At 48.6% G+C, this 25,717-nt stretch overlaps 1 protein-coding gene across 1 annotated transcript; it reads left to right on the top strand.

Annotated features, from left to right (window-relative positions):
* The first annotated feature begins 8,093 nt into the window (after window positions 1-8,093).
* On the top strand, window positions 8,094-25,516 carry MEDAG (mesenteric estrogen dependent adipogenesis). The gene is made up of 5 exons (XM_019447847.2): window positions 8,094-8,610; window positions 18,233-18,342; window positions 20,952-21,064; window positions 21,477-21,762; window positions 24,334-25,516. The coding sequence occupies exons 1-5, from the start codon at window positions 8,306-8,308 to the stop codon at window positions 24,456-24,458; spliced, it is 939 nt and encodes a 312-aa protein (XP_019303392.2). The 5' UTR covers window positions 8,094-8,305; the 3' UTR covers window positions 24,459-25,516.
* The last annotated feature ends 201 nt before the right edge of the window (window positions 25,517-25,717 follow it).

Below are 25,717 nucleotides of genomic sequence, written 5' to 3'. Positions count from 1 at the left end.
TGGCAGGCAGGACTTGGCCTGTGGATGGGAGTTTGCCCACCCTGCTCTGGAGTCAAGGCCAATGGGAGGAGTGACCCTTTCCATCCAGGATGTGAGCTCGGCCACCTGGGGTAGAACGGGGCTTATGAAAAGTGCTTCTCTGTTGGGCCACCTGTATACCTTTGGGCGTATTGCTGGAGTTCTTTATGTGCCTCTGTTTCTCCTTCCATAAAGTATGAATATGGAATATGAGTATGAATAGTCCCTAGCTGGGAGGATTAAATGAGATAATCCTCTGAAGGCGCTTAGAGCAGAGAAGTCCTCGCTGACTGTCAGCCATCGTCACGATGGTTACTGTCATGGCTGATGCTGTTACAGACGCAGGAGGAGGCAAAATCCCAACAACGGTCTGGCACATTTGCTTCCTCCAGGGAGCAGTGATCTGGAGGGTATTATGGATGGAGTTCCCTGGGTCCATCTCCTGGCCCTCCCCGTCTGCTCACCTTAGAGTAGAAGCCTTTAGAGTGGGGTGGGCTATCTCAGGCCTTCTAATGCAACCTCCCGTCCAAGGTGGGAATCGTCTCCACCACCATTACAGAGTCAGTCCCCTCAAATGAGATTAAAATTGCATGGAACCCCCTTTCAAAGTTCTGGAGATGCCCTTGGTTGCCTCCTGTGACTAGCCAACCCTTCTGTTCCTGGGCTGCAAGACTCTCCCTCCCGACACTGCCTCCCATATCTGGCTGCCCTCATGTCCCCCTTCTTCCTTCTCTGTGTCTTCTTCCTTCTCCAACAGTTACTGAACACTTGTAGCCGGCTTGATTTGAGGTCCTTGGAGACAAGGAACAGGTTTTCAGCATCTTCTCACCCCAGGCACCCGGGCCACCCAAGCACCCGACCAGACGTAGAATGGCATTGCTCCTTTGTTCTCCTATGGGGTTCTCCAGTCATTTGGACTAAACTCTCCATGTGCTAGAGGTTTCCAGCTGCTACAACATCCTAACCCACATTCTCCTCCGTGCCCTGCCAGCAAAGAGGTTTAACCAAAGTGCCAAAGAACGTAGCAGGACTGGCCTGGGTAGGCTTCCACATGAACTCTGCTACCAAGAGGGAGTGTTTATTTGGGCAGACAGGAAGCAGTGAACTCAGAGAATAACACGGCCAGGGCCCAATGAGGTAAGCACAGAGGGAAAGAAGTAAAATTTTCCATTCTAGTTTAGCCATGACTAAAGTTGTCAGGAATCGGTACAATAACGACGAATTTGAACTGATTTGCATGGGTAAATCTCTCTGCAAATCTGGGCTTTTATTTTCCCATATGTTCCTACTTTAGCTTTCGTAAGACTTCAACAGATATCATCGCAAAAAAAAACCTGATCTGAAGCATGTTCAGTGTATTTTTGTTCATTTATTTAACAAACACTCAATAGTACGTATTATGTGTCAGGTACCATTCTAAGAACTTTATATATAACCACAACACGATGCTGCCTTTCATTCATTTATTCATTCTTCAATAAAAATAAATTGGATATATTCTGCGGGACCACATTGCACTAGGAATAAAAAGACACAAGACACAGTGTGGTTTTTTTTCCCCCCTCTTGGTTTTAGTGGGAGAGACAAACAAGTAAATCAGTAGCACAGGGCCCATGATAAGGGCATGCACAGTATATATCATTTGTCCTGGGGACTGGGAGCAAGGGCGTGTCACTTAGCTCCGAGTGGATGATGTCCAAACTGTGTCTTCAAGAGCGACCGAGGGCCTGCGAAACGAGGAGGGGGCTGTGAAGTGGAAACAGCCTGTGCACAGCCTTGAGGGAAGTCAGTCTGCATCTTTAGGGAGCCATGGGCCGTATTCCATAAGCTTGGAGCAAAGTATCTGAGGACAAGGGGTATCTGGGGGGTCTCGGTCTGCTCAGGCTGCCATAACAAAACACCACAGACTGGAGGCTTGAATAGAAATGTATTTTCTCACAGCCCCGGAGGCTGGAAGCCCAAGAGCAAGGGGTCAGCAGTTTAAGTTTCTCCTGAGGCTTATAGATGGCTGTCTTCTAGCCACGTGCCCACATGGTCGTCCTTTTGTGTAAGCGTGTCTGGTGTCTCCCCTTCTACTTATAGGGACACCGGTCGTATTGGATAAGGGCCCACGCCGATGGCCTCCATTTTAACTTACTCACCTCTTTAAAGGTCCTGTCTCCAAACACAGTCACCTTCTGTGGTGCTTCGGGGGCAGGGGAGGCAGAATTCATCCACCGGCCATGAGGAGGAGGGACTGCGGGGGCCGAGGCTGGGACGGCGGCTGCTGAAATGGTCCGGGGGTAAAGCGAGGGAGGGCGAAGTGGACAACGGCCGTGAGGATGGGAAGAGAACGACAGGTTCGTGAGGAAGGTTCCCCTGTACCTGGATGTGCCAGCTGGCTGGGGCGGAGGGCAGTGGAGGAGGGCCCGGGTGGAGGCAGGAAGCGAGGGGATGAGTCTAGGACGACGTCACAACTCTGAACAGAAGGACGGCGATGCCTCCCTGGAATGAGGAACGTGGGAAGGGGGGCACATCTGGAGGCCAGAGCAAGATGGTGAGTTAAAGGTGCCAGTGGAAAATCACAGGGAGAGGTCAGCAGGCTGTCGGGCATGTTGGTGTAAGAATCTGAAAAGAGGCCCGGCCTGGAGCTAGAGATCTGAGGTCATGGGAGCCAAGGATTTAAACAAAGCCACCCAGGGAAAGGGAAAGTAGTTAAGGACATAGCTCTGGGACTTGGGTGGGGGGGGGGGGGCGGCGGGGGAGACCAGGAGAAGATAGGGAGCTGGCACTGATTTAATAAGGGCCCATGGACCAGGGGTCATTCTACTCTTGCAGAAGTCCCCTGATGTAGGCATAAAGCAGAAACTGAAATAGCGCTTACGATGTGCCAGGCACTGCTCGGAGTATTCTGTAATAGTTCATTCAATCCTCGCAAAGCCCTGCTGTTTATACACAGGAAGACTGGAGCACGGAGGAGTGATGTGCTCGAGATCCCAGAGCAGACTGGCCCTTGGACCCGGGTGATAAGGGACCCAAGTCTGAGCGCCCAACCGAGGAGCTATTCTGCCTCACTCGGTCCCGAACTGATTTCAGAGATGAGAAAGCAAAGGGTCGGAGAGGTTCAGAAATTTGCTCAAGATGACATCGCGAGAAAGCGTCCGAGTTTTAAACTAAAGCTTTTGCACTTTCTGCTACACCGTGCGCCTTGCTCACAAACTAAGGGAATAGGGAATTGCAGGGACAAGTGTTATCTAGTGAGAATGGAACAGAAGGTGTCTTACATTTGGCCACGAGGAGGCACTGGGGACTTAGTAAGGTCAGTGTCATGATGGGGCAGAAGTCGGGTTTGTAAAGTCTTGAAGAGTGACAGGCAAGGAATTTAGATGATTCTTTCAGGGACGATAGAGATAAGAAGGGAGATGGGAAGGCAGCTAAAAAGAAAAATGGGATGTAAAAATGTTAAAAATTTGTGTTTTTTTAATCAAGAGGGAGAAACCTGCAGATGTTTGTATGCTGACAGGAAATTCAAGAACAGGGGCAGGGGTGGTGGGGCTTTGGTTTTCAGTCTGCTGTGAGTTTGGTTAATTTGAATCAAGGTCTCTAACTTTGAACTTCCACTGAGGAACTGAGCCTACAAGCTGGTGACGTTGCCAAAGAGCAGTCACCCCAGTGGGGGCACACGGGGATGGCCCCCAACTTTATTTTGCCTAGTTCTAACTGTGGACATAGCCACAGACTCATCAATGGGTAATTGTTCCGCTATAAACAGTGTCCCAAGCTGAAGAGTAACATCACAGCTAAACTGTTAGTTTCACTGGTAATCTAAGACGCACGACTGTCAATAGCCAGGGGGTACCACACACCCACTACCAAAAAATTTAAAGCCATGAGAATTCCCTGCTCCTGAAAAGACAAATTGGTGTTCTTTTAGTAAACAATGGCGTGTGTTTCAACAACCTTTCGCATCGTGGTATCATTTATCTCAATAATTCCGTGTCTGCGGGTTTGGATACAGAAAGGAGCTGAAGTACAAAGATGTCCATTGCAGCATTGTTTACAATAAGGAAAAACCGGCAACAATTTGAGTCCTCCTGAGTAAAGGCATGTCTACACCAGCAGTGGAGAATCCTCTTGATGGAAAATAATGCAGTGGCTTCAGATACTACTTACAGAGATAATTTTTGATACTTGTCATGCATACGATGTTAAGTGAGAAAAGCAGAAAAACAATTCCACAGTATGAACACAACGGTGTAAACAAGCCAACAGTATAAAACAGACCGGAATTCATCTTCTCTTGAGGTGATTATGTTTGCTTGGTTGGTTCTTTGGCAATGAAAAAGATACTAACCAGGAGAAGATCTCTCTAGCTCTCCACTGATTAGCAGTGGCTGGCATTACAGCAAACGCAATTGTTTTTGTTTTTTTTTTCAGTTCACTTTTTCATACCGTTCTCTGGCATTTTCGTAGTGCATAAATTTTCCATAAAAAATGCAGGTGTGTTACTGAAAATGCATCAAATGAAACCTCTAGATAACACACCAGGAAAGCATCTTTTTAGCATGTTTTTTATTGTGCTTAGCACCATTTTTCTGCGCAAAACAGTATACACCCATTTGGAAAATGTAGAAAAATTGTAAATCAGAGAACTATGGAGAAGCAAAGAAAAATTTCCTTTAATCCTATTCAGACAACAAATGTTGATATTTTACTGCAAAGGAAACAGATTTTGGTGGGAGAGATTGCTATACCCATCTTAACCAATTGCATATAACTTGACATAAATCTTTTATGCTACACTGTATCCCTCAACGAAGTCAAATCATCCATAGTGTAGGTTTAAGGGTGATCAACAATGTTGAGCTCAGTCTAGCGGGGCTGGGTGGGCCTCTGCAGTGGACCTGCCCCTGTTGACCTTCCTAACTGGGAAAGCAACATTTGTAGCTGTTGCTGTTGCCTTTGCTGAGGATATCAGAGGCCTGCTATAAGCAAAATATAGCTAGACTTCATCAATAAGTCTGGATGCGATGCCAGAAGACTGGCTGTGCTGATCCCTGCCTTCTTCCCTGTTACTTGAGGACAGGACCAGCCTCTTGTAAACCTTAACAATTAAGCCTCCAAGGTTATCAAGCAGCAAATGAGTTTATTCTGGAATAGCAGAGGAATTGCAACTAGGGAAATGCAAACGGTGGCAAACCGCGGGCTAGCACAGACAGCAAAGGAGAGAGACTTGTCTCTATAGAGGAAAGGAGGAAGTTGGGAGGGGTGGTTTTGAATGAAAGTTCATTGGAGGAGCGTAAGAGTTTGGGGTTGTGGTGGCTTCTCATTGGTTGAGTTGTGGCAGTTTCTCATTGGCTGAGTTTGGAAGCTTCTCATGGGCTGGGTTTGTTGCTGGGCGAGGAGAAAATCTTCCTTCCTCCGGCCAGCGTATGGAAAGTAAGCATGTTCCTGATAGGGAATGTAAAGTAATGAGTGGGATGAGGGGTGCCTGTGTGACAGCACCCCCACCCTTCCAGCCTTTCTGACCCCGTTTTGAATGCGGTTTTCCTTTACTCCTTTTCATGGTCTATTCACCTCTTAATCTTCAGCGAACCAGGGGTCCTAGAATATAGCAGTGTTCAATAAACATGATGGAAGCAAACTACAGGCTTAGGCTCAAATTCCCACCCTACCGCTGATCAGCTAGATGCTCCCATCCATTTCTTTGGTTTTTACCACTGTCTTTGAGCTAGCCACTTTCAAATTTCAATGATTAATCCTGTCTTTTCTCCAAAACTCCAGACCCACCTAATTAGCCGCCTCCTGCACTTTTCCACTTGGCTGTTCCTTAAGTGGCTCAAAATCTACACCATCTGTGTAGGTACCCCAGTGAGAGTCTAAATGTCTCTCTCTACTCCTTTGTCTTTCTCTTCCCGCTTCCATTTATTTGCTCATAAAATCCTGCTGAATCCTGGTTCAAAAATGCCCCAAATTCATCCTGTCATCTCCATTCCCACAGCTGCTGTGTGAACTAGCAGAAGACTCTCATTATATCTTACCTGGATTGTTACATCGGTCTCCTTTCTAGTCACTTTGCCTTCAGTCTCCCAGTTTTAAAACATCTTCTACATGACCATAACCAAAGGTGTCTATCCAAGCTCAGACATAATTATATCACTTCCTTCCTTCAAAACATTCAAAGGCATCCCATTGCCTCAAGAATCTAAATTCTCAGACGATTCAGAGAGCTTATCATAATTTGGCTCCAACTTCTCTTTCTGGCCTCATCTCTTATAAAACTCACCCCTCTCACCCTAAACAGACCTTGTCTGTTTTAGCCATACAGAATTCCCATTCTTCCCCCAATAGAGCATACTTTCTCTCTTTGCATGAGTTATTCCAGCATCTTCTCTCCCAACTTCTCATCCATGGTGCTTCTGCACCTGGGAGCTCTTATCTTGTATTCAAAGTCCAGCCCACTCATCACCTCTTCTGAGAACTCTTCCTGGGGCCTCCCAGGTAGAACCAACCACCCCTTTGACCCTGATCTCAGAGTACTGAGTCAATACATCTATTATAGCACTCATCGTGATCTCTTTTGGGGCAAGAATGAATGTCCCAGTAGGGTGCGATGGGTATATACCTGGTGCCACATCCCTCCCTGTGAACACAAGCCCAGCCTCTGGGTATTGCCTACAACCAGCCCACTCCACACCTATTCTCTGTGCAATGTTCCTCAGGCTTCACTTTGTGAAAGAATCCCCCTGGCTGCTTGTTTCACAGGCGGATTCCCCCTTCCTCCCCACGAAAGCTTGATTCAGTAGTGGCCAATGGATCGGGTGAATTAGATTTGTTCAGAGAGACTCAGCAATGGGGATTGATCCTGGGGCAAAAGGACCCATGTCTGGAGAAAGGAGTGAATGGCGTTCATTTATATTCTGGGATTGCAATGAGATGTGAGCGAAAGGCCCTTCATTCGACTTGATTTAAACCTATGCAGGGGTCCATGCTGGGTTGCACACAAAGACAAACTAAAAATATTCTCTAAGTTCTAGTCAGCTTTTAAAAAGATCCAGTTTAGTGTTCTAAATTACCTACTTCAGGAAGCCTCCCCAGCTCCTCAAAACGGGGCTGAATTGTTCCCCCCCCCCCCCCCCCCATAATTCCAGGTTTACCCTCAGCCGCGCGTTTTATTCAGTGCAACGCAGCTGTTGAAATGCTTGCCTACCCTCTGTAACCACACGGACAGCTAGGCAAGGGCAGGGCTGGTGCTAACACATCCTCTTCTGCTCAGAATTGACCTATTGTCGGGCTCCTAGTGGGTATTTCGGAAACAGTTGTTTAATTAAAGTGAATGAGATAGTCCTTTCATACTTCAGGTCAAGCACATTCATTATGGCTACAGAATGAGCACATAGCTGGCACTCCACTATCTATAGACTGACTCAACACATAAATAGGTTCCGGGACTCAGAGAGCTTAGCCTACTACGGACGGACACGGACGCTGGGGAGGAGGCAGGACTGCTAGGTCCTGTCCATCCCCACTACCCCGCGCGCCGAGAGGCCTGTGGGCCGCGTGCAGGAGAAGCAAGCCGAAGCAAAGCGATGAACTAACTCCAAGGCGGACTCAAGAAGGCTTTGTGGAAAAGTGATCATCACGATGATCAGTGGAGTTTCCACGTGGTGGGGGCCCAGGGGGAGGAATCAGGGAGAGGAGCGGAGATGCCGGGTATGATGTGCTGGGGAAAAGGGCAGCAAACAGGCTGGGAGACGGTGATTGGTAACTGACTCCAACTCGGGGCCCGACCTGGGAGCGGAGGGCGGAGGGCGGGCGGATCCCCGGACCCCAGGCGGGGAGAGCCGGGGAGAGCCAGGAGAGCGCCACGCCTCCCTCCCACCCGTCCGCAGGGGCGCGGGGTCCCGCGGGCGGATGGATGCTCCCCTCTCCCCCGAGGCCCGAGGCCCGAGGCCCGACCCGCACCGCGGGCCGCCTGTCGCCACCCCCCCCGCCCCCGGCCGTGTCGGCCAGGCGGGGGCGGGCCCGGCCGCGGGTGTGGAGCGGCGGACCCGAGGGGGATGAGTAACCCCCGGCGGCGAGCAGGCGCGGCCGGGAGCGTGTGCCAAGTTCCAACACGACGCGCGCTCGGCCCGGAGCGTCCGGGGTCGTGCCCGGGGCCCGGGAGGGGCGGGCGGCCGCGCCCGGGGCGGATAAAAGGGCGGCGCGGCGCGGGGCCCGCTTTCTCCGCGCCGGGCCCGCAGAGCGCCGCTCGCCGGCCGGCACCCGACGCCGGAGCCGGGCGCGGGAGGCACCGCCGGGCAGCGGCATGGCGGGGGTGGCGTGCGCGCCGGCCAGGCCGAGCCTGACCTCCATCTCGTCGGGGGAGCTGCGCAGCCTGTGGACGTGCGACTGCGAGCTGGCCCTGCTGCCGCTGGCACAGCTGCTGCGCCTGCAGCCCGGCGCCTTCCAGCTGCGCGGCGACCAGCTCGTGGTGCCCGGCCCCGGGGGGCCCGCGGCGGCGGCGGCGGCGGCGGCGGCGGCGGGGGCGGCGCGCGGGGGCTTCAACGTCTTCGGCGACGGCCGCGTGCGCCTCGACGGGCAGCCCTACCGCCTCAGCAGCTACATCAAGAGGTGGGTGGCCCCGCCGGGTCCCCGCAGAGGCCTCCACCCCGCTGCGGTGCCGGGAGCCCCGGCCTGCCCGGCTTGCCGCCAACCCCGTCCCCACCAGGACTCCCCCTCTTTCGTGCCACTTGTGCGATCGCCTCACTACTAACGTCACCTGGAGGTGCACCTTCCCCCCCCCCTCACCCCCCCGCCTTTTCCGCCCCTAGTGATGACATTTTTCAGCTGCCACTTGAAGCCGCCCACGAGGGCATCAGGGCAGGCGCGTGGCGTAGGGCTGGGTGGAGAGCGCATAACTGGAGGGTGATTTTTCTTTCTGGCTCCTTAACTGGGTCATATGAGCTCAAATGGAGGCACGCCCTTCAGGGATGTTTGCGGAGGACAGACTCAGGCCCTGGCTTTGCATTTGTGGGGAGGGGAGAGGATGCTCCATTCTGTGTATTTACCGGCTTTAGCCGGTGAGGAGACCCAGTGGAAAAGGTGCAGAAGTTCAGAGTTTCCCATCTTTGGCCTGCCTCGGTTTTCAAAAAATACAGAAGCGCGGCCGAGAAAGGAACAAAGCCCTGTGAAGTGCAAACGAGGGCCCAGTGGGCTGTGGTGTGCGCAGGTAGGTTCTGGGAAAATCGATGCAATGCCTAGAGCTTCCAGGATCCCGGGGCAGAGCTGGGCCCAAACCTAACTTGGTGGAGGGGGCCCGGGATGCCTCACTGTGGTGGCGAAAGTGTCTGAAGCTCTTCTTAGCAAACTTGGAGCCAGAAGGCTGCAGTCTGTCTGAAGCGGGCTTTGATCATCATGGGGTAAAGGAGGAGGGAGCGTCATGCTTGATTCTACATGGCTTCATGCCTTCCAGAGGTCACCCTGTGCTTGTGTGTGTGGGGGGGTGTCTTATATTTGGGGTGTGGAACTGAGTGTCGGGAAGCAGGCAGTGCAGTCTAGAGTTTGAATCAGAGATGAGTAAGCTGGCCACCTATTCAGATTCAAAGCGTTTGCTATTGGGAAAGACAGGAGCACCATGGTACCTTGTGAGTGGGATCGAGCCAAGAAGGGCAAGCAAACAAAATGAGATGTTTAAAATACTGGCTTCAAAGCTGCTGGGAAAAATGTTGCTTTTCCACACAAAGAGAGTGGGGGCTTTGAATGCCTGAAAAGCCATTCTGCAGCAAGAATTTCACCCTTTCTTTTTGCACCAAAAAAAAAAAAACAACAAAAAAACCCTCTCTTTCTGATGAATGGAGAATTCCCACCCATACGCAGGGGACTATGGAGGAACTGAGTTAGAAATTATATTTACAAAGATTATTTTAAAAAGGTAACCATTGTATCTGAGAATAGAGTATGAAAAATTAAAATGTGCAGAATTAATTGAAGCTAGAGGTTAGCATTTTGACATAGCCAGCTTCCTCAGTCTTAGCAAACAGTGTGGCAAAATTTAAAACGACGTCAAAGTGTGCACTCTTGCTTTGAGCACCTCCCACACAAAAGACTCTTAAAGGGCAGTGCTCCCCTGGAGTATAGAGTCCAAAGTAAACAATGGCCAGGTGACACAGACCAGAGTGCCGTCAGGATGCAACTACAGGGTTCTCATTGTCAAAGCATTTGAGGGAGGGCCTTTGAACCCTGGGAAATAGTAAGGAGCATCTGAGAATAATCTGGGTGATAGAATGAACAATCTGTCTTCCTCTCAGGGGACATATGTATGGCAGGGGAGATAGGCTTTTATAGGCGGGTGTGCGGTCCTGAAGGATGAACCTGATCTGGATGGAGATAGCCTTTAGAAAGGGAGGGAAGACTGAGTTGTGGGCAGCAGTGAGAAGTTTTGTCTTCATGGACTACAAAGTGGGCAGATAGTCCGAATGGAGACATCCGAAGTTGTCTCCTCAGATCTGCCAAATTCACCCAGTTGTCTTTGGTTTTGGGGATCGCATAGAGCTTCCTCTCTCAGAATATTTATCACTCCAAAGCAGTGATTCATTTCCTCCATCCATCTCTCCCTTCTCTTCCTTCCTTCCTTCCTCCCTTCCTTCCTCCCTTCCTTCCTTCCTTCCTCCCTCCCTTCCTTCCTTCCTTCCGTAAGCTTTGGCCCATTGTACTAAAGACAAACAGCATGATTTACTTTTAAACAGCCCATTACAGCACAATTCTAAAGATCACAGACTCATCTAGATCAATGATAGCTAGCGTGCATTATTTATTATCTGCATGGCATACCCAAGTCAACATTATTGCCACTGTCGTGTTGGACAGCGGCCTTGGCCAGCGTGGTACAGTGCTCTACGTCAGACTTCCTCGAGTTGCTGGCGAGGATGACCAGTCTGACTTTGCTTTGTCAGCCATCTTCACAGTAGGCTTGTACCCCAGCACATACTTCCTCCTTTTCATGACCAGTTAAGACCTAGAGTTGATGGAATCCAACAACTTTTTCATCTTTCCTGCGGCCACCATATTCCTCCCTCAGATGCAGGATGGCCCCCAACCAAGAGGAGCCCCCAAAATGGCCAGGGAACGAAAAAGCCAAGCGACGGTTATGAATCATTTCAGACTATTGGGTTTTCGAGAATTTGTGTAGACCATCTCCCCAGATGTGTATATATACACTAACATTGCTGACCGTCCAGGTAATTTATGAGCTACTTGGATCCAAGTTAAGAATCCTTGCTCTATCAATGAATTCAGTTATTTTTGTCATTCAACAACTATTTTTGGTGTGGGTCGGCTTACCGCGTAAGCAGGATTTCCTTGTTGAGGCCTCGGAAACGTGTGCTGTGTCTTTTACGAAAACGCTTAGGGCTACTGACCCTGACATTCATATGAGTCACTCATTCAGACAAGAGGATGATTTGGTGGCCCAACTTACTGGGGTGTGTTTTTTGATACTTGAACATTTTTCCAAATCTATGCCTACTAAATAAGCCGAAGGGAACTCGGGGTGGAGGGGAGGTTGAGGGATGGCCACCAGGGCTGCAGAAGTCCTGAGAGCCTTCTTTAAAAATTTGTCCTAATTTTGGGAGATTCATGGCAAGCTCTTTCCTGTTATTTTTTTCTTTCAAGCTCAGAATTTCCAGCTGTATTATACACACAACCTGCTCAGGATTCCAGGTGAAAGTAACCATTAACTTTCACGCACACTCGCACACACGCACGTGTACACGCACACATGCACACACGTTTTTCCTGTAATTAGATGCAGCCCCTTAGTGAGATGTAGTGGCGTGCAAATAGGAGCTCCAGCCTCCTTTTCGGATGTTCCCTAGCATCAAAGAGGCTATTCGGGTAATAAAAATAAGTATGACAATAATTACGGCGGCTGCTAATGTTTACTTGAGTACCAGGAATGGTACAAAGTATTTTACAGCCGTTACCTCGCAAGAGACTTCAAAGTCGGCTCTGTTGGTATTTCCCTTTTTTTACAGATGAGGAAATTAGGACACAGAGATTAAATAACCTGCCTAAGTAAGGTGCTGGTGAGTCGTGGCACGAGGGCTTCTGTGTAGCATTGTTTGTCAGCCTCCGCTCTCAGCCAGCTGCCTGGAAGCCAGAAGAATTCTGGCTTGCTGTAGACGGCAGCAGCTTTCCCAAAGGTCTCCCGAATCCACAAGGAGGTAACTGGACTTCTATCAGACAGGACGCACTGTAGATAATCAGCCTAGAAGAGAAGGTAAATCCAGCGGCCTTGAGGAAGCCACTAAAAGCAGAGACGCAAGCTGCTCCCGCCCATATGGGACCAGCTGTTAGATGGTGACAGTCACACCCACCTCGAGGTCAGCGACCTGGGGGCAGAGGATGCAGGGGGCAGCGGGGAGACAGGTGGGCGAGGTGAGGGTGGAGTCAGGGCTGGAGCCTAGGTAGATTTTCAGGGGCAAGTCTCACCTCCACCTGCCGTGGGAAGCGTTGGGCTCTGTCTGCTGGCCCCGGGCCTACCTCCCTGGAGGAACCCCGACGGGAGGCGGAGGCGTAGACGCGATTGCAGCATTGCGGCCCCTGTCAGTCAGTGTGGGTCCTCAGCTTTGGTCCCCGTGTCTGAGTCTCGGATATGGTGACATCGGATATGGTGACATATTGACCACTTGACAAATGCTCGCAGCCCCGTAAGCCAAGTGCCTCACACGCAATATTTAATCTGTTAGCCGCCTCATGGGGGTCCTTTTGGTTAGCCAGGGTTTACAGGTGAGGAAATTAATCTCAGCGAAGCTAAAATAACCTTGCTGAGGTCGCCGAGACAGAAATCAACCCCAGATCTGATGATTCAAAAGCTTCGTGCCATTGCTGCCTTCTTTCCTCAGGAGCCTTGCTGTGGGCTTCCGGCCACACTCCGGGCTGCTTCCTGCTCTCAGCTCACCTGGTCCTTGCCAGACGCCCGCCTGCAGGCCTGAGCACAGCCACCCCACAGTCCCCAAGGCTTGGCTAACCCGCGATTCCTGCTGGGGACACCTCCGTGCCGCTCTGGCCCACCCAGTGGTGGTGCGTCTGGTCCCTCTTGTCTGTCTCAGCTCAGTCCACCGTTCTAACTCCAGACCCCTCCTGCTTTGCTCTTTCTTATTTAAATACCTAGAGCGTAAGCCAGTGGAGGTTGGACACACGAAGGCAGAGAGCTATGCATTTCTCTGGCATTTGCGTGTTTGAGTCATCACATTTGTTTGTGAGCCTCTCGATGGCAGGGACCATGTCTTCGGTCCGGTGCTTCTCAAACTGTAATAAACCTGCAGGCCTCCTGGGGGTCTTATTAAAACACAGTTGTTTAGGTTGAACAAAACTGGGGAGGAGCCCAGGACTCTGCAGTTTTACGAGCTCGTAGGTGATGCCGGTGCTGATGGTCCAGCGGCCATGCGTTAAGCAACACGGCTTTACCTGTCTATCGTTTGACATCGAAGTGGTGCATTTTCTTATGCCTTCCTAGCAAACTAGATGCTTCTTGCGAGCCAGACTATTTCCTTTTGCTTCTTTGTGCCCCTGCCGCGCAGCGCATGTGCTCAGTACGTATTTGTTGCACGAATAAATGGATGTACGAATGCGTCCTTCTCTGTGCCATGACAGCACTTCGCGTGAACTGAGCATCAGGAATGAATGAATGAATGAGTAGACGAACATGTGTATCCTTGATTCGAATCAGCAGACAGCGGAGTGATAAATCTGAAGCCATTGCTTAATTTCCCTAGAGTTGGGGCAGAAGGAGGGGAGGAAGTGAAAGAGAAGAAGCTGTCTGACAGCTTAGGCTGAGGCCTCACATAAAGCTGTCAAGTTAACACTGGAAACACGGCAGGGCCATCCTGCTTGCTCCCAAGGGCAGAACGCTTGAGCTTAGTGTCGTAGCAAAGGATTATGAAAGCTATAAGCAACTTCTGGGACTTCTACACAAGGCCTGTTTTCCATATGTGTTCCTCTTTTTCTGTGCTCCACTCTCCATATTTTTTTAAATGAGCACATGCAGGGACACACACGCACACCCCCCCACCCCTCCTCAGATGGAAAAGCCATAGGGTTGAGTTCTTATTCGCCTTTGAGCACTCAATTCCTGGAGCCAAGGGAAATTTGGGGCAGCTTTTCAGATTGTGCTAGAAATGATGTAACGCCTGAAGGAATCCCCAGAGAAAGGTAGGCAGCTCAGAGGGGAGTGATCTTTCGGCCACTCCTGATTTGCTAGGAGCAAAAATACAGTGTTCTTTCTTGGTCTCATCTTTCTGGCATTGCCTTCATTAAGCTTTAGCTTTAGCTTCCAGACTGAAAAACCGAGGAAAGAAATTGGAGCAAAGAAGGAGAAACTCTTGCTCACTTGTTTCTCAGATGCTTGCGTTGTCCTTTTTCCCGGTCACTCAGATGAACACAGCCTTGATTGTGTGGCACAAGTTTATAGAACTTCACCCTTTGGCCAGCAGAGTTGGCTCAGGTTAAAGATACTGACGGTGTTTGTTGAGTATCTATTATGGGCCCAAGTGCATACACCTATGTTACTTGCACTGCATTGAATCCTCGCCCAGAAAGAAATACTGTTCTATCCCTTTTATAGATGAGGGCACAGGTTCAGATGGGTTAAGTAACTCACCCAAGGTCACAGTGAGATGTGGCTCTGCAGCTGAGTTCACACTGCCTGTCAATTAGGGCATGACTTCGATCTTCTCATTTCGAACCACTGTGCATTCGAAAGGCCGTCACATTGGTCTGCCTTTCAATCTTTGGATTGAAGCCAGGCATAGAAAGTTTCAGCCTAGAAGCATTTTGGGGCCAGGGTAAAAGCCAGGAAGAAATAAAGAGTTTAAAGAGAGCTATCTTAAACCATTTGCTTTTCATCCTTAATAATTTCAGCAAATACAACAAGCATCCAGTACCCAAGAAGCAACGTTTGCATCAGTAATTCAGAAATATGCACGATTAAAGATGAAATCACTATTCCCTAATGTAGTCTGGTAAGGCTCATCTTAAAATAAAGCCAGTGATTGAATGCCAGATACTTAAATACCTGTGAGACTTCACAGCCAGGTCCTCAATCTTTTTGTATTTTAGTGGCTCACATATCCAAATTTTGTAACAGTGGATTCCAAAGGAGTGCTCACATTTATTAATTTCTCTGGAATTTCAAGGTGTTTAACAATTGTACCGTACCTGGGAGGCTGGGAATGATGAATTAAGGAGGTATTTCTTATTTGTGACCTGGTTTAAATAGAGAGTTCATTAAGCAGGGATCTTGCTACAATCTCTTGTCTGTAAATTCTGTTACAGAGCTCTCATATAAATAGCAGCATTTTCACACATCTGTGGCATAGTGATAACTGACATGCTCTGTGGTGATGTTTACAGCCCCGTTAAGATCCTAAAAGTGCCTCTAAATCATCAAAGGAAAATTAAATTATGTTGAGCATAGTTTTATTATTCAGGGCATCTTATGAAATTCAGACTCCAGAAAGGGTGACACATGTATAGGTTATGCATTAAACTCAGTGAGCGTGCGACTATCCGGAAGCCTCCACCACTCCCTGCCCGGTCCCCCTTCTCTGATCATGACAGACAACAGCTCTTTGAGCCCCCTCGCATTCCAAAAAAACCTTCCAGAGAATTCGGGGGAAAACTGATTATGTTCCCAACCAGTGATCATTTCTAAGTTGAGATTTTCATCTTTTTCCTATACGCCGCGGATTCATCGGAATAAAATCGAGGGTCCCTTCGGCTGGATGTTGATGGGTCTCGCGCAGAGGCGAGCGTTGCACTGTTAACGTGCAACATCAGAATAGTAATCGGGACGGCAGATTTTCCAGACGCGTTGTACACAAATGCTGTGCTCACGCCCTAGAGAACGACACTCAGACCACGGATATTGAGAGAGCAGAGGAGTCACCTTGAGAAAAATATGAAATGCTTAAGTGACTGTAAATTAGCTCCATGGCAAACAAGGCAGGAGAATATGAAAATCTGCCTTGGATGGGTCACAAGTGACATCCGACTCTGCCCCAGCTTCACGCATCTGCCTTGTTGATGTTTACTCCAATTGGACTTGTCCTTTCCTTTCCATGACGACAGATAAGAGTTTTCTTCCTTTCTTCCTCTGCACCTCTCCCCACGCCCCCTACGACTACAGACCTTACACAGCCTCTCCCAGGCCACTCTTGTCTGGTCGTCCCGGGTCCTGGACAGTTAAGAGATGATGGCAGAGGGGCTGGGAGGGCACCCGCGTACTGCCACCCTCTATCCCAGCCCCACCTCGCAGGCCCTGAGCCCCTCAGGTGTGATAAGGCACGTGCGATGCCTGCCTGGTGCCCAGCACCCAGTCGGCGCCCAGTGAATGCTGTTGAATGAATGAATGAGAGCAAATGAACTCAGCAAATTGCGGTTCCCTTTCTCCCTTCTCTTCTGCTTCCTTTCTTCAGTGCCTTTTGGCAGTTGGCCAATTGGGACAAAAAGGAACAGGAACGTTCTCTCCTTGATGATTAGGGGACACAAGGGCCACTCCCCCTCAGTCCCCCGCCTCCCCTTTCCCCATTCTCACTGGGCACTGTGCTGCTCAGGTGAGGATAAGGGCAGGAGAGGGATGACAGAAGAACCATACAAAATCCCTGGGCTGCATTATCTTCCGCAGTCTGTTCCCTTGTTATTCCCCCTGGCCCCCCACCCCTTCTCCCCTACTCCTACCCTCCCCACCCCACCCCTGAATGTCAACACCTGTCCCCGCTTCCCTTCCCCGGAATACACCAGCCCTGTTGCCCCTTCCCCACCCCTGGACAAGCCCCCTGACCACCCAGTGTCCCTGGAGTGGGAAGCAGAGACTACATTAAAAGCCTGATGAAATACAAGGCAGGAAGCATTTTAGAGACTCCATCAGGGGTCAGGTTTTAAAAGCTCTCGAAATCAGGTCTGACAATCCCCAGAAAAGAGAGAATGATACAGATTTCTAAGAAACCAAGCTGGGAGACAGACAAGCCAAAGCTGTGTTTTTCTGCCTTGGGGGTAGATATTCTCCCACGTGTTCCCAACCCACACCCAGGTCTGGGTCTTGTGCGCTGGCCCCCCTAAGCGGGTTATGGGAAGTGGGGTGGGGCGGGAGGCTAATAGGGCTGGGTGGTCACAGCTCCCTGCAGTGGGGCTCTCTCCAAGGCTGTGATTTTCACATCAGGCACTGGACGGACAACAAGCCAGAAAGAACACTCGAGCTGTCTCTGCCAGCGACTAGATGTAGGAAGCAAGCACATCACAGCATAGCACAATCGGCCTGTGCTGTCAGCCAGGGCGGCCATTCATTCCATGCACATGCACACAGCTGGGCCAGTCAATGGGGAACCAGTTCTGTGTTGAAGAGGGACGGTGGCAGACACATCCTCCAGCCTGTTGGATGCCATTCAGCCTGCCTGTGCCCATGTGGCATCTGAGCTGAGGTATGGATAGAAAATTAGCCATCGTCTTGAGGGAAGCCAATTTGCACTTCGATCTGTCTTTCGATCAACAATACAGGTAGAGACATAGAAACTACCTGGAAAATCTGTAGTATAGGGGGAGAAAGCTGACATCTTGGATGACAGAGTCAACGTGTGAAGAACTTCCCAGGCTGGGGTAATGAATGAAAATCAAAGAGGCTAGTCTGAATAGGGTCACGGGCAAAAGTCCAACATTAGTGGTATTTTTTTTTTTTTCTTCATTGCACAAAGCTCAGGATCGGGGACACATGAATTAGTTCATATGACTCTTGGTTGATTGCATAATCTATAGGGGGGCTGGGATCTAGGGATCAGAGAAGGCAAGACAGGAGGAGAAGAGGGAAATTTCAGACCCACTCTAGCTTATCCCACTAATTGGGTGTAATTCATTCTCAGTCCGGAGAGACAGAGCACTTCTAGCTTCCAGTGAACTCTTAAGAGCCCAAAAGATAGATGGTGTTGGCCATCACATAGCGAAGGCTGCCTCTGAGAGCCCAGGATTGGTGCCAGGCCACGCCAAAGACCAGGGCTACCTTCAGGTTGTGTCCTGATGTCTCAGCTGACTAGGGAGGGGATTTATATATATCGTACAAAAGATGACTGCCTCCAGAGGGCACACGTTAGGCTATTTCCCTCACAAGTTCTGTGGATGTGGCAGGCGCCCGTCCAGAACATCCCCTTCCTGACCTAGATGGAAGGGTATATTACGTTCGCAATTATCTCTGCTTTTTTCGTAGGTATGTGGAACTGACCAACTACTGTGATTATAAAGACTACAGGGAAACTATATTGAGCAAGCCAATGCTGTTCTTTGTTAACGTACAGACCAAAAAAGACACCTCAAAAGGTAGGTATATAAATATTTTGGGTTTGATGCTGCTTCCTGGGGCTGTGGACTGTGGCATGCTAATGAGGTACAAGTTGTTCACGGAGTAGGCAGGGTAGATGTCAGCTTGTGACAACGCTGGGGGGCAAGGAGCCTGGTGCGTTAGACCCTCTGAAGCACAGCACCAGCCTGCAGAACCTCTACATGATCCTAGGGCAGAAGCCATCTGTCTCTGGGCTTTTGTCTTGTACTTCCTGTCTAGGCAGGAAGTGCTATCAGGTTCTGAGTCTACGAGGGTTGCAAAAATGACTGGAACGCTGCTGATGATATATAATTCTGTCTGCCACATTCCAGACACTCACGTGTGTGAGGCATAGGCTCATGTCCTTGATGGACGCAACAGCCCCATACGACTTTCATGCAAACGGGAACGTTTTCGAGCATGAGAGTAGGTCCTGTTAATAATTATGCTGGGACCAAGGTCTAACCCAGGGGGACTAGGATGTATAGTCATCCTACCTATGAGGTGCTTATACCCACTTAACAGATAAGAAAACTAAGGTAAAGAAAGAGCTGTTGTAGAGGCTTTTATGTTTCATGCTGTGGCCTTCAAATCTCGACTGGAGGGATATCTCTTTACCGTTTCTTCCAAGAAATAAGATTTACTGATAACAACTCCATTAACTTCCTGTTTCCATAGGAAAATATCTCCATCTTCCCTGCTTCCTGCACAGTGTTATGTGGGGAAAGCCATGGGCATAATGTTCAGTGATAGAGGCAGAATTTCTTAATCCTACTTCTCAATAGCGTTCTTAAAATGCGCCCAAAGTAGTAAGAAGTGATCTGCAAATTCCAAATAGACTCTCTCAAACATTCATTCTCATTCAGATTCGTGGAGCTGCTGCTCTGTTCATTTCCTTCAGAATCATTCAGATTCTCCGCTGGCTTGACAATTCAGCCACAATGCTCTCTCGGCAGGAGGGGCCGGGAACGGAACGCGAGGTAGCAAGTAGCACTTGTTAGAGCATCTGAGCCCCTGATGTTATTTGGCTTGATGATGACCAGAAAGCTGGAGAGTTCTCCGGGAATGTAATTCACAGGCGTATCAAGTACACCTCCTGCGTCGATCTCTCAGGAGGAATCTTAAGAAAGAATAAGAGACCTCTCCATTTTTACATTTTAATGAAAGTAGCAGGGAGTGGTGCAGGAAATGTTTGTGGATTTGCGGGTGGCCTATAAAAGCTATACGGTTGTGTGACAACTGTCCTGGAAGGAGGTACAGAAACCCAGTGCTGTGCGATTGTAAGGAAAGCCATGAAAAAAAGGGCTTCTGTGATACAGAAGCTTGAGATGGTCAAGTTTAAATTATGAAAGTTATAAGTAAGGTAACACGTCTAACCTTGGTGCTAAGCTGCACTTTTGTGCAAACTAGAAAAAGCCACCAGTAACTCAACATCATTTACTAATCCTTTCCAGAAGTTTGTCATAATAACTGTACAAATAGACAATGTCTGTGAATGTGAATGGCACCCTCTAGAGTGGTGCAGTGCACAACCTGCCCAGCCAGCATGACAGTGGAGTGCGGTAGCCCTTAGTGTCTAAGGAACCTAAAGATCTTAGTTTGGTTTGTGTGAAAGTTAGTTCAAGGTCTCAAATAGCTTGCTTGCTTTCTTTATCTCTTGTCTCAAAGAGGATATAAGGTCATTTATATTTAAAGTGCCCCCCAGGATGGCAATTTGGGAGAAAGGAAACAGGGGTAAAAAAAAAAATAAGATGAACAAAGTTAGTGCAAAAGTTAGCTCAAATGATATTCCTGAGGGATGTAAGACTAATTATTGAGGGACCGTAGGTTTGACTCCCAAAGCCAATGCAAAATACTCAGTTCTCAAACTCACGTAATGGCTGGTCCGTGGCCTTTAACAGAGAGTGGGAATCCATGTAACGTGTCTGTCTAGAAAACAACACTTGACTGTTAAGGCCAAGGAGCTTGATTCTGGGGACTGGAAAAGTTACGAGATCATTGGTTCATAATATTTCAAATTTCCTAATGAAGAAACAACTTTCTCTTTGCTTAGATTGTGTAGGATTGGGCAGAAGTGGACATAAGGAATTAAAAAAAGAAAGAAAGAAATTAAGAAAGAAATTAAGAAAGAAAGAAAGAAAGAACCCCGAAACAAACCAGCACCACACCACCAAGGATACAACTGCCGGGGGCAGAGACATCCTATTATTTAAACAGTGGGAGGGATTTTCCTCCTAGTGACGTTAGCTCCCCATGCCGGACGCACACAGTGGGAGTCAGTTCTCATCTGTGATAATCGGGGAAGGGGACTTATTTTTTGTATTTTTTATTTTTTTGAGACAAGAGTGACAGAGTAGTCTTGGAGCTGATTTTTCTAACTGGCTTTTACAGCTGCCCAGAGCTTCCTTTGCATCCCCAAGGTTCTCAGGAATAACATTTCTAGAAATCTGGTTAGGCCTTACAGTGAGAGTCTGAGGGAGCTGCAGAGGAGGCTATAAATGAACAAAGTCTCCAAATAAGGTGGGAGTCACTGCTTTATCAAATGCTGAGAAGTATGTTGATGTCGCATGTGCGCACCTCAATCTGAATCGTGCCTCCTAATTCCTAGAAAGAACGTACGCGTTTCTCGTGAACACAAGGCACCCCAAGATAAGAAGACAGATAGAGCATGGGATGGACATGGTCATTTCCTCAGTGATCGGGGAGAGCTACCGGCTTCAGGTAAGCTTGCGTCAGTCGGATTCCAGGGCTGCTAACCACATAGAGAGGGGTCGGTGGCATTTCACGCGAGGCTGAGTCCCTAGAGCTGAGACATACGTTTTCTGTGGTTTCATTATCACTACCAATAAAATGAGCTTGGTTTCGAGCAACCGATTAGAAACGGGGTAACAATAAAGGTCAATGTGACCAAGCGGTTCAAGGGCTTCAGATGGATAAGGTATAAGTGCGAAGGTCTGTTTTAAAAAACAAAAGTCAACCGTTGAAAAATATGTCAGAATGAAAAAGAAAGAAGATAGGTGATATTTTGGATATTTGGGCAGTCGTTAGTTCAATAATAGAATTCTATAGTAATATACCGTTCTGTAATATAACATTATAGCCATGACATTAAACGCTTCTCTCTCTCTTTCAGTTTGATTTTCAAGAGGCAGTACAAAATTTTTTCCCTCCAGGAAACAAGGTGGTTAATGGAGAACATTTGAGCTTTGCGTATGAATTCAAAGCTGATGCATTATTTGATTTCTTCTATTGGTTTGGGCTCAGCAATTCTACTGTAAAGGTGGAAGGAAAAGTTCTGAATTTGTCAAGCACAAGTCCAGAAAAGAAGGAGACAATTAAATTATTTCTGGAAAAAATGAGTGAACCTTTAATCCGAAGGAGCAGTTTCTCTGACCGAAAATTCAGTGTAACTTCCAGAGGTATGTTACAAATTCGCAAGTACCTGAGGAAGGTAGTTAAATAAGAGGGTAGAATAATATCATGGGAGTGGACAATTAATTGGAAAAAAAAAAAAAGGCTTCAGGGCACTTGGGCGGCTCCGTCGGTTAACAGTCGGACTTCGGCTCAGGTCATGATCTCCTGGTTCATGGGTCCGAGCCCCGCGTTGGGCTCTGTGCTGACAGCTCGGAGCCTGGAGCCTGCTTTGAATTCTGTATCTCCCTCTCTGCCCCTTCTCCCTTGTGCATTGTCTCTGTCTCTCTCAATCTCTCTCTCAAAAGATAAATAAACATTTAAAAAAAGGAAGAAAGAAAAAGGCCTCTTGATAAAAGGGAAACATAACATCACGGACTTCAGAAAGTAAGAAGTGAGTGGGCGCCTGCGTGGCTCAGTCGGTTAAGCAGCGACTTCGGCTCAGGTCACGATCTTGCGGTCCGTGGGTTCGAGCCCTGCATTGGGCTCTGTGCTGACAGCTTGGAGCCCGGAGCCTGTTTCGGATTCTGTGTCTCCCTCTCTCTGACCCTCCCCCGTTCATGCTCTGTCTCTCTCTGTCTCAAAAATAAATAAACGTCAAAAAAAAAAAAAAATTAAAAAAAAAAAAAAAGAAAGTAAGAAGTGAGAAATGTTTACTACCAAGAAAAAAATGCGGTGGCTCTTCTTTTTAGGCTCCTTAACGTTTTTTGACGTAGCAGTTATAGTGTGCAGCATGCCCAGAATACAATTTTTAAATACATTGTTCATGTAAGTCCATCTTACTGCTCATTTAAATATTAACAACAATTTAAATGTTATGAAAGAGTGATGCTTTCCTGATGTGCATATTCAAGGCAACAGAATGTTAACAGGAGTTAACAGAATGTTAACCAGGAGCAGCTGGGGGAAGACTAACCATGGGCGATATGTATCTTTAAAAACTTTTGAAAGGGTTTGTAAGACCACGAAAGAATAGCTTTGGAGAAGGCTTCACCTACCAGATTTTATTTTATTTTTTTTTAATTTTTTTTAACGTTTATTTATTTTTGAGACAGAGAGAGACAAAGCATGAACGGGGGAGGGGCAGAGAGAGAGGGAGACACAGAATCGGAAGCAGGCTCCAGGCTCTGAGCCATCAGCCCAGAGCCCGACGCGGGGCTCGAACTCACGGACCGCAAGATCGTGACCTGAGCTGAAGTCGGACGCTTAACCGACTGAGCCACCCAGGCGCCCCTACCAGATTTTAATCTAGATCCTAGTATCCAGTGCTTCCCCCTCAGGAGCTGGTGCGACTTTTCAGTCTGGTTGTGGCTCAGGCAGAGGACATCCGTCCAGTCTCGTCTGGGTTTGTCTTCTGCTGAGCCCATTCTCCGGTCCCATGTGAGTCTGGGCCCGAAGGCAACTTCCTCGAACCAGGACTCTTGCTGCTAATTGCAAGAAGAAAGACCCCGAACACAAACACACGAAAAAACACCAATCTCTATGAACCTGCAGTTTAAAAAATACTCAGATATAAAAAAACAAGAGTCTCAGTTATATTTAATGAGGGTTGCTTTCTTCCGATGTTTATAGCAAAAATGCTTACTCCTGAGGATTTCTTGTCTTGGTGATAGCCCCTCCCCTCCCGTGTGCGCGAGAGAGCTCTCTCTCTCTCTCTCTCTCACTCTCCTCCTCCTCCTTCCTCTTTCCTTGCTTCCCCCTGCCCTGATCTCTCCCTCTTCCTCCTCCCTTTGTCCTCCCCCACCTTTCTCCCTTTCCCTCTCTTTCTCCCCCTAACTCCCTCCCTCCCTCCACATTGCTTTAGCTTTCTCTATCTGGGTGTTCCTTACAAAATCACTTTGTGCTTCGCTCCCTTGCAGCCCTGTGGGGGATCATACACGGATTCTTGGGGGGAAGGATTAACTTACCCGGTGGTGGCTGCAGTCCCAGGTGCCTGGTCCCTCCTGTGACATCTCTCCAGCCCCACCCACTGGCCTTGGCGCACGTGAGTGCGGCTGCCTGGGATGACCATTGCCATCCAAGGGACACCAAGGGGCTTGTGAAGTTGGCCAGTGCCTCCTTGCAAGTTGACTAGGAGTCAAGCTGGGGCCACTTCCAGGACAGAGCAGTGGGGAGGGACTCTTGGAGCCCCGCCTGAGGCCTGAGCCATCATTATGCACCGCAGGTCGCAGGTCGCACAGCCAGAGATGCATCAGCTGCCTGCAACCCCCTGCAGGCAGGCCAGCCTGGCCTCTACTGGCTCTGCCCTGGTGAATCAACCTAGTGCCGTCCCCTTCTCGCCTTTGCAAAAACTGACCTTTGTCCTGGGCATCTATTCGCCAACTGGGGGCCTTTTGTCACAAGTGGGAAAACTCTGCACATCTATTCTGGCCCTTGGAAAAGCGAATGATCCATATCCTACTGGTAGACAAACAACCATAAAAAGCTGCTTGGGTTTTTGAGTTCTTCTGAGGAAGTCAAGGTTCTCTGCTAATTATTGAAATGGTTACATTGTATGTTGTATGAGTTTTAAGGCACTGTTGGGTTTTTGGCTTTGTTTTTCCAGTGACGATAATAACGTGCCTTGTTACTTTTCTCAGGTTCAATAGATGACGTTTTCAACTGCAGTCTGTCACCCAGATCATCTCTGACGGAGGTTCTTTTGGCAGAATTGCCATTTCCAAGTGTTCTGGAATCGGAAGAGACACCCAATCAATTTATCTGATTGGATTGAACACTTTGTGGTCCCTGCTACCTGCCAGGCCTGTGCCGAGACAGAAGGCTGGGGGGAGGCAAGAGGTGGTGGGAGGCGGGCACTTCCCCCTGCTTGTCCCTACCTGTGCTCCCGCGGGAGGCTCCTGTCTTCCGTTTCCCTGGTGGCCGGCCCGATGCAGCTGACTCCAGGAAGGGCGGGCTTTGGCCCAGTGGCCCGGAGGGGTATCTTCTCCTTTGAACACTTCTCCAAAGAGGCAGAGGGAGCACCCTGAATGCTTTGCTTAGAACCCAAGCATCCTGGGAGCTCCCCAGGCAGCCTTTGAGGGGCCAGTCTGACTTGGGCGTTGACTGTGGATACTGCATAAATCAGCGGTCCTCTGCTCAGGATCTCCTCCTCGTCTGAACCCAACCCCAGCGAGTGGATGGTTAGCAGTGCTATTTTCTTGCAAACGTGGCTGGACAAAAAGCCTAGGACACCTTTCACTGGAAGACAAGTATGTTTCCCATCCTTAGGAGAAACATTCTGGGGAGGGGTCACTGGAGGATTGGCCAGGTAGAGAGGACGGTAACCTGCCACCCGCTGCCTGAAACTTGAGCTCCCTTGGCCTCTCTCTCTCATCAAAATGACCTGTGTAGAAAGAGGCCGGATAACGCGGAACCAAATAGTGACGGGGGAAGGATAACGTACTTGGCAGTGTCCTCTGGTGAAAGCGGGTTATGTCAGTTGGGTGTTTTAAATAGGCTTTTAGCAATCCCAACACTAAAAGCAAAAAAGAAGGAAGCTATAACATTACCATAATACATTGTTACATCAGTACATTTTTCATCTCATAGCTGCAATGGAGTTCTTCAAAAAGAAAAAAATTCCTATGTACATATAAAACCTGCATTGAAGGAATCGCTACATATGCTTATAAAGAGGAAGATTTATGGGTCCTTAGTATAATTTTTCTATTCTTTTTAAACAACTTCCTGTATTATACATTTTGATAGCGCTCCTGATTGTCCCTTCATTTATATTTGATATGTTGGGTACTCTGTGCAATTAAAACTTTTCTTAGCATTCAACATGGAATTGATTAAATTTGTGACCGTGTGTGTGTGTGTGTGTGTGTGTGTGTGCGTGTGCGTGTGATATTTCCATCATGCTTTGCAGGTGGTAGATTTGCCTTGTAACTTACCAAATTACAATAAGAATTGTGGTTTTCACAGCTACTTTCTCAAGAAGAGCTTTTTGAGGAATAGGTCTATGAAGTATTTGGAGAATAG

Source organism: Panthera pardus, unplaced genomic scaffold (assembly GCF_024362965.1).
Source record: "Panthera pardus isolate Hobbes unplaced genomic scaffold, ASM2436296v1 HiC_scaffold_1, whole genome shotgun sequence".
Lineage (NCBI taxonomy): Eukaryota > Metazoa > Chordata > Mammalia > Carnivora > Felidae > Panthera > Panthera pardus.
This window is presented reverse-complemented; position numbering and strand designations above follow the sequence as displayed.

Coding starts and splice junctions, on each gene's coding strand:
- MEDAG (XM_019447847.2), top strand. CDS start 8,306: ATGGCGGGGGTGGCGTGCGCGCCGGCCAGGCCGAGCCTGACCTCCATC. Junction 21,065..21,476: donor GGGAGAGCTACCGGCTTCAG/GTAAGCTTGCGT, acceptor TCTCTCTTTCAG/TTTGATTTTCAAGAGGCAGT. Junction 21,763..24,333: donor ATTCAGTGTAACTTCCAGAG/GTATGTTACAAA, acceptor TACTTTTCTCAG/GTTCAATAGATGACGTTTTC.